This window comes from Gadus morhua, chromosome 7 (assembly GCF_902167405.1).
Source record: "Gadus morhua chromosome 7, gadMor3.0, whole genome shotgun sequence".
In the NCBI taxonomy this organism is placed as follows: domain Eukaryota; kingdom Metazoa; phylum Chordata; class Actinopteri; order Gadiformes; family Gadidae; genus Gadus; species Gadus morhua.
In genome coordinates this window covers 13279364-13291375 of record NC_044054.1, presented here as the reverse complement: position 1 = coordinate 13291375, position 12012 = coordinate 13279364, and the positions used below count along the sequence as shown (strand labels likewise).

At 46.2% G+C, this 12012-nt stretch overlaps 1 protein-coding gene across 2 annotated transcripts in view; it reads right to left on the bottom strand.

Annotated features, from left to right (window-relative positions):
• The window catches only part of LOC115546746 (solute carrier family 22 member 6), a 30455-nt gene extending 18443 nt beyond the window's left edge, over positions 1–12012 (bottom strand). For both annotated transcript variants that reach the window (XM_030360476.1, XM_030360475.1), the window contains exons 1-8: positions 11515–12012; positions 10843–11410; positions 10565–10668; positions 9274–9428; positions 3217–3385; positions 2474–2597; positions 1691–1806; positions 609–823 (exon numbers count right to left, since the gene is read on the bottom strand). In XM_030360476.1, coding sequence (XP_030216336.1) covers positions 609–823; positions 1691–1806; positions 2474–2597; positions 3217–3385; positions 9274–9428; positions 10565–10668; positions 10843–11232 — 1273 coding nt within the window. In that variant the 5' untranslated portion in view covers positions 11233–11410; positions 11515–12012. The remainder of the gene's footprint in view (positions 1–608; positions 824–1690; positions 1807–2473; positions 2598–3216; positions 3386–9273; positions 9429–10564; positions 10669–10842; positions 11411–11514) is intronic.

Sequence of the window (12012 nt, the reverse complement as noted above, 5' to 3'; positions counted from 1 at the left end):
TTTCCACCGACAGTGCTAGCTCAACTCGCCTTGACTTAGCCCGCCTTTTTATGCATTTCGATCACCAAAATGAGGTACCTGGTATCTGGTACTTTTTTAGGCTCACCCCCGTCGAGGTTCCAAGCGAGCTGATCTCATACTTTTGTGTGACGTAAACAGGCTGCTGGCCACTGATTGGCCAGAGAGTGAAGGCACTGGACACCCGACACCTTTAAATACTAGCATCAGTGTTCAGTTGTAACACTAACAATAGTTATTGCGTAACAATAGTGATTTATTATTGAACACGGCAGGATCAGCGCGCAAGAACACACCTGGGACCGTGACAGAGATGGAGACGCTCCTGGGTGTAGCCCTGTCTGTTTATTTGTCGCATAGATAATACGTCACTGCAGTTTCGCCCATGCGTGCTATGACGACCCGCCCACGTTGAAGAGGTACTTTATTCTAGTTGGAAACACGACGTGCCTGGGACCAAACCAAGTCGTGCCACGCTTAGTCCTGGTGAGTTGAGCTGGTACTGTCGGTGTAAGAGAGGCATAAGTTGCTATGGTAACTTACCATATGGCACCAATAGGTTGGGTCTATAGGTTGCTATGGTTACATACCGTAAGGCACAAACAGGTTGGACAGAATGGTGATGCCAGCCAGGACAATGCCCCCACACTGTGAGAGCCGGCGACCGCAGTAGCTCATGGTGATGTTGATGATCACCTTGGCGGGGAAGTCCACAGCACCGAATATCACCTGAATCAGGTAGATGTCCACGCCAAACTTCTGGAGGTCCATGGAGAGGCCGTAGTAGCCAAAGCTAGTGGAGAACCTGTCCCGCAAGCAGAGGTTTTGTGAAAGATACAGATCAAGATGTGGTTTTGGTGAAGACATGAAGATTTGTCCAAGGTGGTGCATGGACCACCTTGGACTAACTTAACTAACCTAGCTCAACTTGCCTAACTTACCCAACTCAACTTCACGTACTTAACTTTACCTTCCTCAACTTACCTAATTTAACTTTATCTGACTCAACTTGCCTAATTTAATTTTACCGAACTCAGCTTACCTTACTTTACTTAAGCCAACTCAATTTACCTAACTCAACTTACCTTACTTAACTTAAGCCAACTCAATTTACCTAACTCAACTTACCTAAGCACTTGGGTCCCCACGTTCTGTTCCATAACACCATCACATTCTTTAACTCTTCAAGGACATACATATTATCGACATTCATGACAACATTTATAGCCATCCCTGCACTCTATCATGGTGGTAATATAGTATGCAGTCTAATTATTAGGGTGTCTTTACTGCCAAACGAGTGGCCTAGAAACGCTATAAACGTAAACGTGTCAATGTCTATGCGCTCTGGGTTTTGGGGTATTTTTCCCTTGCTCTGAGTGTACTTTGGGGGAGTTAGGGATGTCTTTTACAAATAGCCTGTGAAGCCCTTTGAGACGAAAAATCTCTGTGATGCAGCGATACAACTTGATGGTACTTGACTTTGACTGATACTATATTTTCTATTTACATAGAAAGTCGTGTCAAAGAACCATTAAATACAATTTGAATCCCTTTGGATTTGTTGACCGTGATTTACAGGTACACTCTCACACCATTGGTGGAGAAATACCGCAGCTTGTATCCGATTGGTTCTGCCGGGGGGTAGACAAAAGGACTAAGGCAGGCCTACCAGACGGCGCTTAGGCACACGGTCATCTTCCTCATGGTGGGGGTGCGGAACAGGTCCAGGCTGGTGTAGGAGCTCTTGCACCCGGACATCTCCTTCTTCATGGACGACTGCACCACCTGATGACCCACACAGACCAATCATGACTACCCCCCAATGCAACCCCCTTGCCCTCATGTTACACCATTACCTCTTAATTCTTATTGACCATGTGACTTCATGACCCTATTAACCCATGACTCCCCATAACCCCATGACTTCATAATACTATCACCCAATGACGCCATGAACTCATGTTTACAATTAAATTAAGGGTATTTAGCAGGCGCTTTTATCCAAAGCGACTTCAAATCAAATCATACACACATACACACGTTTAGATACCGACCGTTGAGTCAACCATGTAAGGCGACAGCCAGCTTGTTGGGAGGGGTTAGGTCTCTTGCCCAGGGACACCTCGACACACCCAGAAGGAGCCCTGGATCGAACTAGCAGCCTTAACAAGGCAACACGCACTTCCTCCTGAGCTTAGCTAATCCCCCCATGTGACCCCACAACCCCATTACCCCGTGATTTTACATTTACATCAAGGGCATTTAGCCCCATATTTCATTACTGTTAGAACCCATGAGCCTATGACTTCATAAATGACCCCCTGAACCTAGGACCCCATGACAATGATCCCTATAAACTTTGACACTAAATACATTTTCCTGGCTCAATGTGGACATGGCCTGAGCCTATAGCCGCTGGATCTGACTATCACAAGCTCCGCCTCTCTTTTACCTCCACGTCAATCTTCTTTCCATCGGCTCGGCGACCATTGTAGCGCGCCACTGCTCTTAGGTTTTTGACGGCCTGCTCCGGCTTATGTTTCAGCGCCAGCCATCGTGAAGATTCAAGGAGCCACCTGTAGGAGGCAAACAAGATTATGATTGGTTTGTTGTTGAAGTTGCTGACGTATGGTGTTCATGCAGTTTAAAACCCAGATAGTTTACTACAGTGCTTCTCAAATGGTGGGGCGCGGTGAGGTGTCAGGGGGGGGGGGCGAGCGGCAGGGGGGACCTAGTGTCTTTTTTTTTTGTTAGTTTAGTTTAGTTGAAGTTAGTTATTTTATTTGACTTTAAACAATAAACATAATACCAAGGGTCAGAAGTTTTACCTTCATTTTGATCTTAGAAAGTAATGACAGAGGGACTTCAGTGGTTTTGTACAGATAAATAAATAAATATTAGCAGGTTTTCAATAATATTTGAATTCAGGGGGGGAGCGAAAAAAATTCTGGCTCCTAGGGGGGGACTGACCGAAAATAATTGAGAACCGCTGGTTTAGTAGGATCGCCTCCCAGCTGAAAGGCACTGGGTTTGTCTCCCAATGTCTGCAGCCTACCTTGAGCAAGGGACCCGACCCCCATCTGCTCCTTAATGAAAGGAGTGAGTGCATGACGTGTCTGCTGTGTGGCTATAATAAGCTTGCGTTCTTGTTATTCATTTGCCCTCTGTGGACGCCCATCACCCATGAGCTCTCACCAGGAGTACAGGAAGGCCACATAGAACGGCAAGGACACAGCAAAGGTCAGCCAGCGCCAGTCCCTGATGAAGTAGGCCACCAACGCCAGGATCAGCTGGCCCATGGTGTAGAAGTAGCCTGTCCCCGTGCCAACCACCGTCCGCACGCGAGTCGGAATCCATTCCACGACTAGAGAGACAGAAGGTAGTGAGGGGCGGCAGTAGCTCAGGAGGTGGAGCGGGTTGACTGGTGTAACAGGAAGGTTCCTAGTTCGATCCCTGGCTCCTCCTAGCTGAGTGTCAAGGCGACCCTGAGCAAGACGCCTCACCCTGACTCCTGACGAGCTGGCTGTCCCTCTACTTGGTTGACTCCGCCGTCAGCAGATCCCCTAAATGTAAATGTAAGGTATCCAGTGTGTTGATATCAAAAAAAATGATTTTTTGCCATAATAAACTTTAAGCTTAACATTTAAATTAAACCTGTTTAAAGTAAATACATCATATATTATATTCATCCATATTCATTAAGTACAACATAAACCAGTTCAATAGGAAATTAAATCTGATTTATTCACATTAAGTCTATTTAATCGTTTCACTGGAATTCATTGGATCCACCTGAAGCCACTCTTTCATTCCTGAACCAGCAGGCCTCGTGCTGATGAATGGACCGAGTTTGGTAAGCTTTTTATCCGTTTAAGTTAACTAGAAACCGATTATTTATTAGATGTCCACATGTTTAATGAGTAACATTAGAATAGATGTTCTGTTACTGAATGTAAGCGTTTCTTTATTCATTTAGGCGAGTTATCTAGCTCTGTAACTAGCACTAGCTAACTATTTAGCTAACTAGCTGGGTAACCTAGCTAGGAAAATAGTCATGAAACACCATAAATATGCTATTGCTTTCACAATGGTATCGCAAATTCCTTGGCTTATGTTGTGCAACGGCTTGTGCCCTTAGCATTTAGGCATGGTTTACGTCAGGTGGCTAGCACTACGACATTTGGTTCGCATGTCCCCGCGATTGACTGGCTCCTGGCCGTTAAGGTGCAATCGAGGGAGTGGTTGCCGACCGTACACGTCCAGCCGTTGAGTAGGGAGTGAGAGCCTGTTGTCGGGAGTGTACTGGTAATCTATGAAAACGTGGTTGTTTTGATAAAACACAGTTCGAATATATGCTATACTTTGCCATCTCCAAATGTATTTAAACGTCCAAAGATGCCATATTACCACAGTTTTGGACGAGAGTTGGTAATGGCGGCTGTTGGGGGGGGGACAATTCGTGTGAATTGTCACTTATAGCCTACCTTTCCTCAATTTTCATATTCAGGTATTCTCTCTTTGGATTTACTTTGTGAAAACCAGGGCAACCTCTTAATAGTAAGTATTAGTGGCATTTTTTGTTGGGTTTTCTCTCCTAAAATATTGATCAGCTAATCTGTCCCTTCCACCCTTTCTTTTTTGTCTGCAGGTTTGTGTGAATGTGGGAGTGTGGGCGTTATTCTTGTAATTTAGTGCTCTTCAGATCACACTAACAGTTGCCTCTGGATCAATCTCAATCTCCACACACACACACAGGAGATTGTACTAATTTGTACAACTGTCAATAAATGTATTTGTTTTTTATTTCTTTTCCAAATTCCTTTCCAGGCTCCTTGTTGTCGTAATAAATATGGATAATTGCTCTAATGTATGTCCTACGTTCTTATTTCTTCGCAAAATGATATTTAACTTGTGTTTTTGTAAACAGTGATTGTTGTAGCTGAATTTCAGCAGAATACGAAAACTGAGGTACAGTGAAGACTATTTAAGCCCAAAAGTTAAAATGTATGCATTTCAATTACATGACAATTTTCCATCTATTTTGATCACATAACTCCAATGTAAAAAATGACATTTCAATCCATGTTTATTAAACATGTTCATGTAATCTAACCAAATACATTGGGTTTATGCATAATACCTGAGTAAGTCCAATTTAATTGATTAATGTTGAGTTTATCTAATTTATTCATGTTGAATGAACATGATTAATAAACATGGATTGAAATGTCATTTTTTACATTGGAGTTATGTGATCAAAATAGATGGAAAATTGTCATGTAATTGAAATGCATACATTTTAACTTTTGGGCTTAAATATTTTTTTGAGTGTAGCCTAATATTGTCCACTACTAGATGGAATGGAATGAAGCGGCAGATATAGGCCTTGAGAACTTGCAGAGAGTATCCTAGAGGGCGGCTTCCCTCTTCCCTCTTTTTAATCAGGTGAGTGCTGCATGCAGCACTCAACTATTGTTCTTCTTCGGCTTTATTCTTTCTTTCTCATTCTCTCGTAACTTTGGGACCCTACTCCTTTCACAATTATTCACCAGAGTCCATACCAATTCTTACTTTTTTATACTTTCTTACCATTGAAGTCCCTGACACACTTCAACTACTTACAACTAACTAACACATTTTTAGCCGTTAACTTTCGGTCAAACGCTTTACAAATCAACGCACGTATCATTAGAATTTCAATATAATATATTATCTTTTCAGAATCACAGTTTAACAGTTTAATTTCATAATACCCGCTTTGTGTTTTTTCAGTTGGTCTCATTGAGTTATGGTGCGGCCACACTGAACTCGGCTTGGGCAGAGAATCTAAACTCTAGTGCATGACATCCTCCGTAGACGCTCACAGCTGGGTGAGTTTCACCGCCTCCTCATCGTTTCAGCACACACTGAAACGATGACTTGGTTGTCCATGTTCTTTCTGCTTCTGTGCGTCCTCCGTCTCTCTGCCAGTGACATCGACATTGGGTCAAGCTCAACGCTGATTGGCTATTGCGGCTAAGCGTCACGCGTTGGCGCGTCAAAAGTAAAAAAAATTGAACTCTGCGCGTTGGTGCGTTGGGCGCGTTGGTGCGTTGGGGGCGTTATTTTGGTGCGTTACGCCCCGTGCCCACTACATGCGTCCGTTGCGTGATCCCCATTGACTTTAATGGGGACGGACGCGCAATGCATTGTGGATCCGTCCGTTCCGTTGAAGCCTTCGGCTCAGTCAAGAAGTTGAAAAACGTTCAACTTTTTCGGCAGCGACGGATCCGTCATCCAATCAGATCGCGTCTGCAAATTTAAGCACTGTGACGCGACTCGGGCTCTGACGATACTGGAAAGCGGGAAAGCGGGTCATCTTGCATCGCAACAAGCAGGAAGTAGCGGGAAGAACCCGGCAAAGCGATTTGATTGGCTGACGGATGCCTCTGCAAAGACTACTCCCCCAAAACGCGTCGCCCCGTGCCCACTACCTACCTCCTTCAGTGCTCCTTCAATGCATTGCGCGTCCGTCCCCATTAAAGTCAATGGGGATCACGCAACGGACGGAGGTAGTGGGCACGGGGTGTAAAGGTACGGCCACACTGCACGCGAGTTGGTGTTGAAAATCTGCATTTTTGCCATGGGAACCATTGGTGTAGGCGCGTAGACGCGTTACACGCGTTAAAGCGGCGCGTTAATGTACGGCCACACCAACCGCGTTACTCGCGTTTGGGACGTCGAAAATCAGCATTTTTGCATAGGGAACCATTGGTATAGGCGCGTAGATGCGTTACACGCGTTGAAGCGTCGCGTTAGGGGCATTAGACGCGGCAGAGGCACGTAATTACGCACATAAACGCAGTAACGCCCCAAACGCACCAACGCCCTGAGTTCAAAAAATTCAACTTTCAACGCTCCAACGCGTGATGCTAAGCCGCGATAGCCAATCAGCGTGGAGCTTGACCCGACGTCACTGGCAGAGAGTAGTGACGCTAGCACAGAAGCATAAATGGGGCATCCGTGGCATAATGGTGAAGGAGTCGGGGCCCTGCACCACGGCAGCCCACTGCTCTGGTAGTGCCGGTGTGCCCCCATGTGTGTGCCCCCATGTGAGTGGACCTCTGTGTGTGTATGCGTTCACCGGCTACCCGGATGGGTCAAAAGCAGAGAAAGAATTTCCCCCTAAAAAGGGATGAATAAAGGACTTAACTTAACTTATACGGCCGACATCTTTCTTTATTCTGGCCTAACCCTAACCCTAACCCTTTATTCTGGGTGGAAATAGTAACATAGTTACGCCATTCAATGCGTATATGTAAACATTTTTAGCGAGAAATGTGCATTTTACTTTCATAATGTGAAGGATGTTTGGTTTGATAGTTATGACGAAGAGTGAACGCTCCATTCACTGGCATGGACAGCGTCTCTGGTTGCTAAGCAACCTCAACGTCTTGGCGGACTATATCTCTGCTGATCAACACTATGAATGCTGGAAACAGACCAGACACACTCATGTGAAGTTATTTAACCCTATTATTGTTATTTACAGTATATCCAAGATTATTTAATCTAACACGATCTAAACTCTATCATGCACCCAAACACGGCGGCGTTTGGGTTTCCTACCTCGGACTCCTAAATCCAGTGCAGCCACAGGCGCGTTGAAAATTTTTTGTGACACACAATGATCAAGCGTCAAGTTAGGCGCGTTATGTGCGTTTTTTAACCTGAGTAACGCGTGCAGTGTGGCCGTAGCATAATGCCCCGTTTACACCATCCCGCTAATGGCCGATGGACCACCGATGTGGAAGTCGGGGTGATTCGGGTGACATCGGGCTAAAAATGTATGATCGGGTCAATTGGGTCACGCTGGTACCCGATTCTACCCCGATAGACCCAAAATTAACAAACATGTTCGTTCTTTGCCGATGTTGCCCGATGTTGCCCGATCATTGAGCATTTCTTCCCGTTTCTTCCCGTTGTCTATGATGTTCCCGGGAAGAGTAACGGTGTTTCCCGATGCAACCACGCTATTTGCCGATGTTATAACGATAGCTGCTGATTAAGCCATCGGGCACCATCGGGGCCCACTATCGGGTAGGTGTAAACCCCCCATAACGCGCCTAACGCACTGCTTTAGCGCGTGTAACGCATCTACGCGCCTAAACCAATGGTTCCCTATGCAAATATGCTGATTTTCAACGCCTCTAACGCGCGTAACGCGTTCAGTGTGGCCATACCTTTACGTTGAGGCTGGAGCGTGCGGACACTCTTGATGACGCTGTCACAAAAGCTAACCATTTTGGAAGTTGCGGAGCCTAAACAACGTCAATATTCAACCCTAGACACCCTAAACACAAGGTCAAGCTTAAACGGTTACGTTTTTTATTCTTACACTGGCGCTTAAATTATTAATCGATTGGAAATATGATGATTGTTATATATCGGGCATTTTTGTGTTGGGCCTCCCGTTTCTATGGCTAAAGAGAAGGTGCTTGCTACATATCCGGTTTACCTCCATACGCACACGCACACTTCAAACTTCATCAGAACCGTTCAGCTATTCGATTTTATCTTTATCTAATGAATTCAAACTTTATCACTAACTCTTCACTTAATTTGTTTCCAACCATTTTTTTTTTTTTTATTCTGTCCATGTTTACATTTATTACTCCATTTGAAATGTTGAGCTCTGTTCAAATCTTGATTTAAGCCATTCCAAATTTCTTTACGTCTTAAACTATGGGGCTTTACTAAAACATATTTCCAACCTCACTTTGCACTACAGCACTCACCGGATTTTCTGCACAAAATGAATTTTCTAGTTTATATAACATTCATTAAAATGTGGTCACCCCTCTCGGCATGAACTTGCCCACTGAATCCTCTAGAGGGCAACCTCAGTCTTTCTACTAAATGAGGCTGATAACACTTTGGAATTTGATGATTCACAAAAAAAAATTATTCATATAATTTATTAATTACAAGACGGTGAAGGCCACTCGTTACAATGCTAAAAGTTTAATTAGCACTGATGTCCTGTATTCCTTACTCTCAATTCCTCATGCTGTACAAAGTGCATTGGTGCCTTGCACACATTTTTTGGTAATGTGAGTTTTTGAGTGTTCTTGTGCTTCTCTTGTGTATTTATTCATATTAATAGTGTCATGTCTTTCGCTAGTGTGTTTCTGCAGGTGTCTTTCTGGTGTGATCCTCCATGTCTGAAGTCTTTTTGTAGTGCTGTGTCTTCTCTGGGTGAAATTCACTTACTGAGTGAGAAGCTGTTGAGCCCGACTCCCGACAGAGCCATGCCACACATGAAGCGGAAGAGGCAGAAGAGGGAGAAGGAGGGGGAGAAGGCGGCACACGTCCCGCTCACGGCCATCAGCAGGTAGCACATGGTCAGTAGGACCCGCCGCCCAAAGCTCCAGGAGCATCACAGCAGGGAGGAGCAGGGAGGAGAAGGGACGAGCAGGGACAGCAGGGAGGAGCAAGGACAGCAGGGAGGAGCAGGGACAGCAGGGAGGAGCAGGGAGGAGCAGGGAGGAGAAGGGAGGAGCAGGGAGGAGCAGGGAGGAGCAAGGAGGAGCAGGGGAAGCAGGGAGGAGCAGGAGGAGCATGGAGGAGAAGGGACGAGCAGGGACAGCAGGGAGGAGCAGGGACAGCAGGGAGGAGCAGGGAGGAGCAAGAAGGAGCAGGGAGGAGCAGGGACAGCAGGGAGGAGCAAGGAGGAGCAGGGAGGAGAAGGGAGGAGCAGGGACAGCAGGGAGGAGCAAGGAGGAGAAGGGAGGAGCAGGAGGAGCAGGAGGAGCAGGGAGGAGCAGGGAGGAGCAGGGAGGAGCAGGAGGAGCAGGGAGGAGCAGGGAGGAGCAGGGAGGAGCAGGAGGAGCAGGAGGAGCAGGGAGGAGCAGGGACAGCAGGGAGGAGCAGGGAGGAGCAGGGGGAGCAGGAGGAGCAGGGAGGAGCATCACAGCAGGAGGAGCAGGGAGGAGCAGGAGGAGCAGGGAGGAGAAGGGAGGAGCAGGGAGGAGCAGGAGGAGCAGGGAGGAGCATCACAGCAGGAGGAGCAGGGAGGAGCAGGAGGAGCAGGGAGGAGCAGGGACAGCAGGGAGGAGCAGGGAGGAGCAGGGGGAGCAGGAGGAGCAGGAGGAGCAGGGAGGAGCAGGGAGGAGCATCACAGCAGGAGGAGCAGGGAGGAGCAGGAGGAGCAGGAGGAGCAGGGAGGAGCAGGGGGAGCAGGAGGAGCAGGGAGGAGCAGGGAGGAGCATCACAGCAGGAGGAGCAGGGAGGAGCAGGGACAGAGAGAGATTGTTGGTTTATTTGTGATCATCTATCACAAATCATAGTGTGATAAAACTCTAAAACTTATGAATGGGGAGCAAACAAATGTATTTTTTTGACTTTCTGGTGTTTTGTTGTCATGCATGTCGTCTGATCAAATGTGTGTGCTGGAACTGCAGACATAACAATGTTGTAGCAGTGATACCCCACTGAGTTTGTGGAGTTTTTGACGATCGCTGTGCCTGTTCCAGAAGGATAATGGACCAAATGATTAACTTACTGATCGGCCAGTGCTCCGAAGACCCCCGCTCCCACGAGCACGCCCCCCATGTACACAGTCTGTCCCATTGACTTAAGGGAGCGCAGGCTGCACACCAGATGCCACTGGAAACATAGAAATACACAAAGAAACCCACAATGATACACGCGTGTTTTCAAGTTATGTATTTTGATTGTGCAAAAGCATATTATTGCATATTAGAGACAGTTAGATAGATATGGAGTGAGAGGGGTAGGTCGTAGGTGGACGGACGGACGGATAGTAAGTTGGACAGATACCTCTGAAATAATGCTGGAGCTTCTCTCCCTCTCATCGTAAGTCCACCCGTCGTCGCAGCCCCGAAGGGCCGCCTGTTCCCAAACCTCGGGATCTGTGCTTCCGTTGTTGGCCAGCAGATGCCACTGTGGCGACTCGTAACGCCGGCATTTCTCCGGAGATCCGTTTGCATCAATTGGCACTGTTATGTGCAGCTTCTCTGCCGCGCTCATTCGCGTGGAAGCGGAGAAGTTCGTGTGCGCACTGCAGAAGTGGGGGGGCACCCCGGCCACGAAGTTTTGTAGCAGGTTGTGACTCGCCATCATGAGCACGGGGAGGCACAGCAGGAGGGTGTGCACAACCTGGAAGCGCCCCGTGCTGCCCACCTGCTCCAAGAGGTCGGCGAAACCCATCGGTGAAATCGAAAGGCTTTGATAGAACCACGAACAGATCAGAGGGGTCGGAAGACCTGTAGACTGAGATTGTGCCTTTGGTCAAAGGCCTCTTTTGCTGCTTTTTTATTTCTTTTTTATTTTTGTTTTTAATTGTTCTTTCTTTGTTTTATTAATGAAAGCGAAGATGCTTGAACACCTGAAAAAATAGTTGGATATTAGGTTACTATCATTAAAAATAAAACTTTTAACTTATATTTTTTAAGCATATAATGATGCAATTGAATATATAGTCGTTCTTACCTGGATGATGGGTCGTAGTTCATAACAATCCTAGAACTTCATCACATTGAAATACTAATTCACAGGAGGTAATAATTTAGCTATATGTAACAATTAAAACAAATAAGTGAAACATTTAACAAAAAGTTGTTGTTGAGTATGACTAATCCGCTTCAAAATGGTTCAGACCTCAAGGACTTGCTTTCCTCTGAGTCTCCAAACCTGTGGAGTTGAATTCTGTGCTAAAGTGCGCGAGCTCGCCGGAAACGTCAGACGTCCCGCGGGGTTAAGTCCTTCAGCGGTGTGCTCGGGACAATGTGTTTGACAGACAAACTGTTCTTCTCCCGATTGGCTTCAACCAGATTTTTATTATTAAACCAGAATACAATTCCACGTACCCCCAAGGAAAGCAAACAATGGGCCAATGTTTAGTAAGTTCTGGAAACAATGCTCATTAACTTTTTTTGGAAACATTAACCTTAAGCCTACGTGATAGTAGTAGTAAAAAAGTATTGCTGA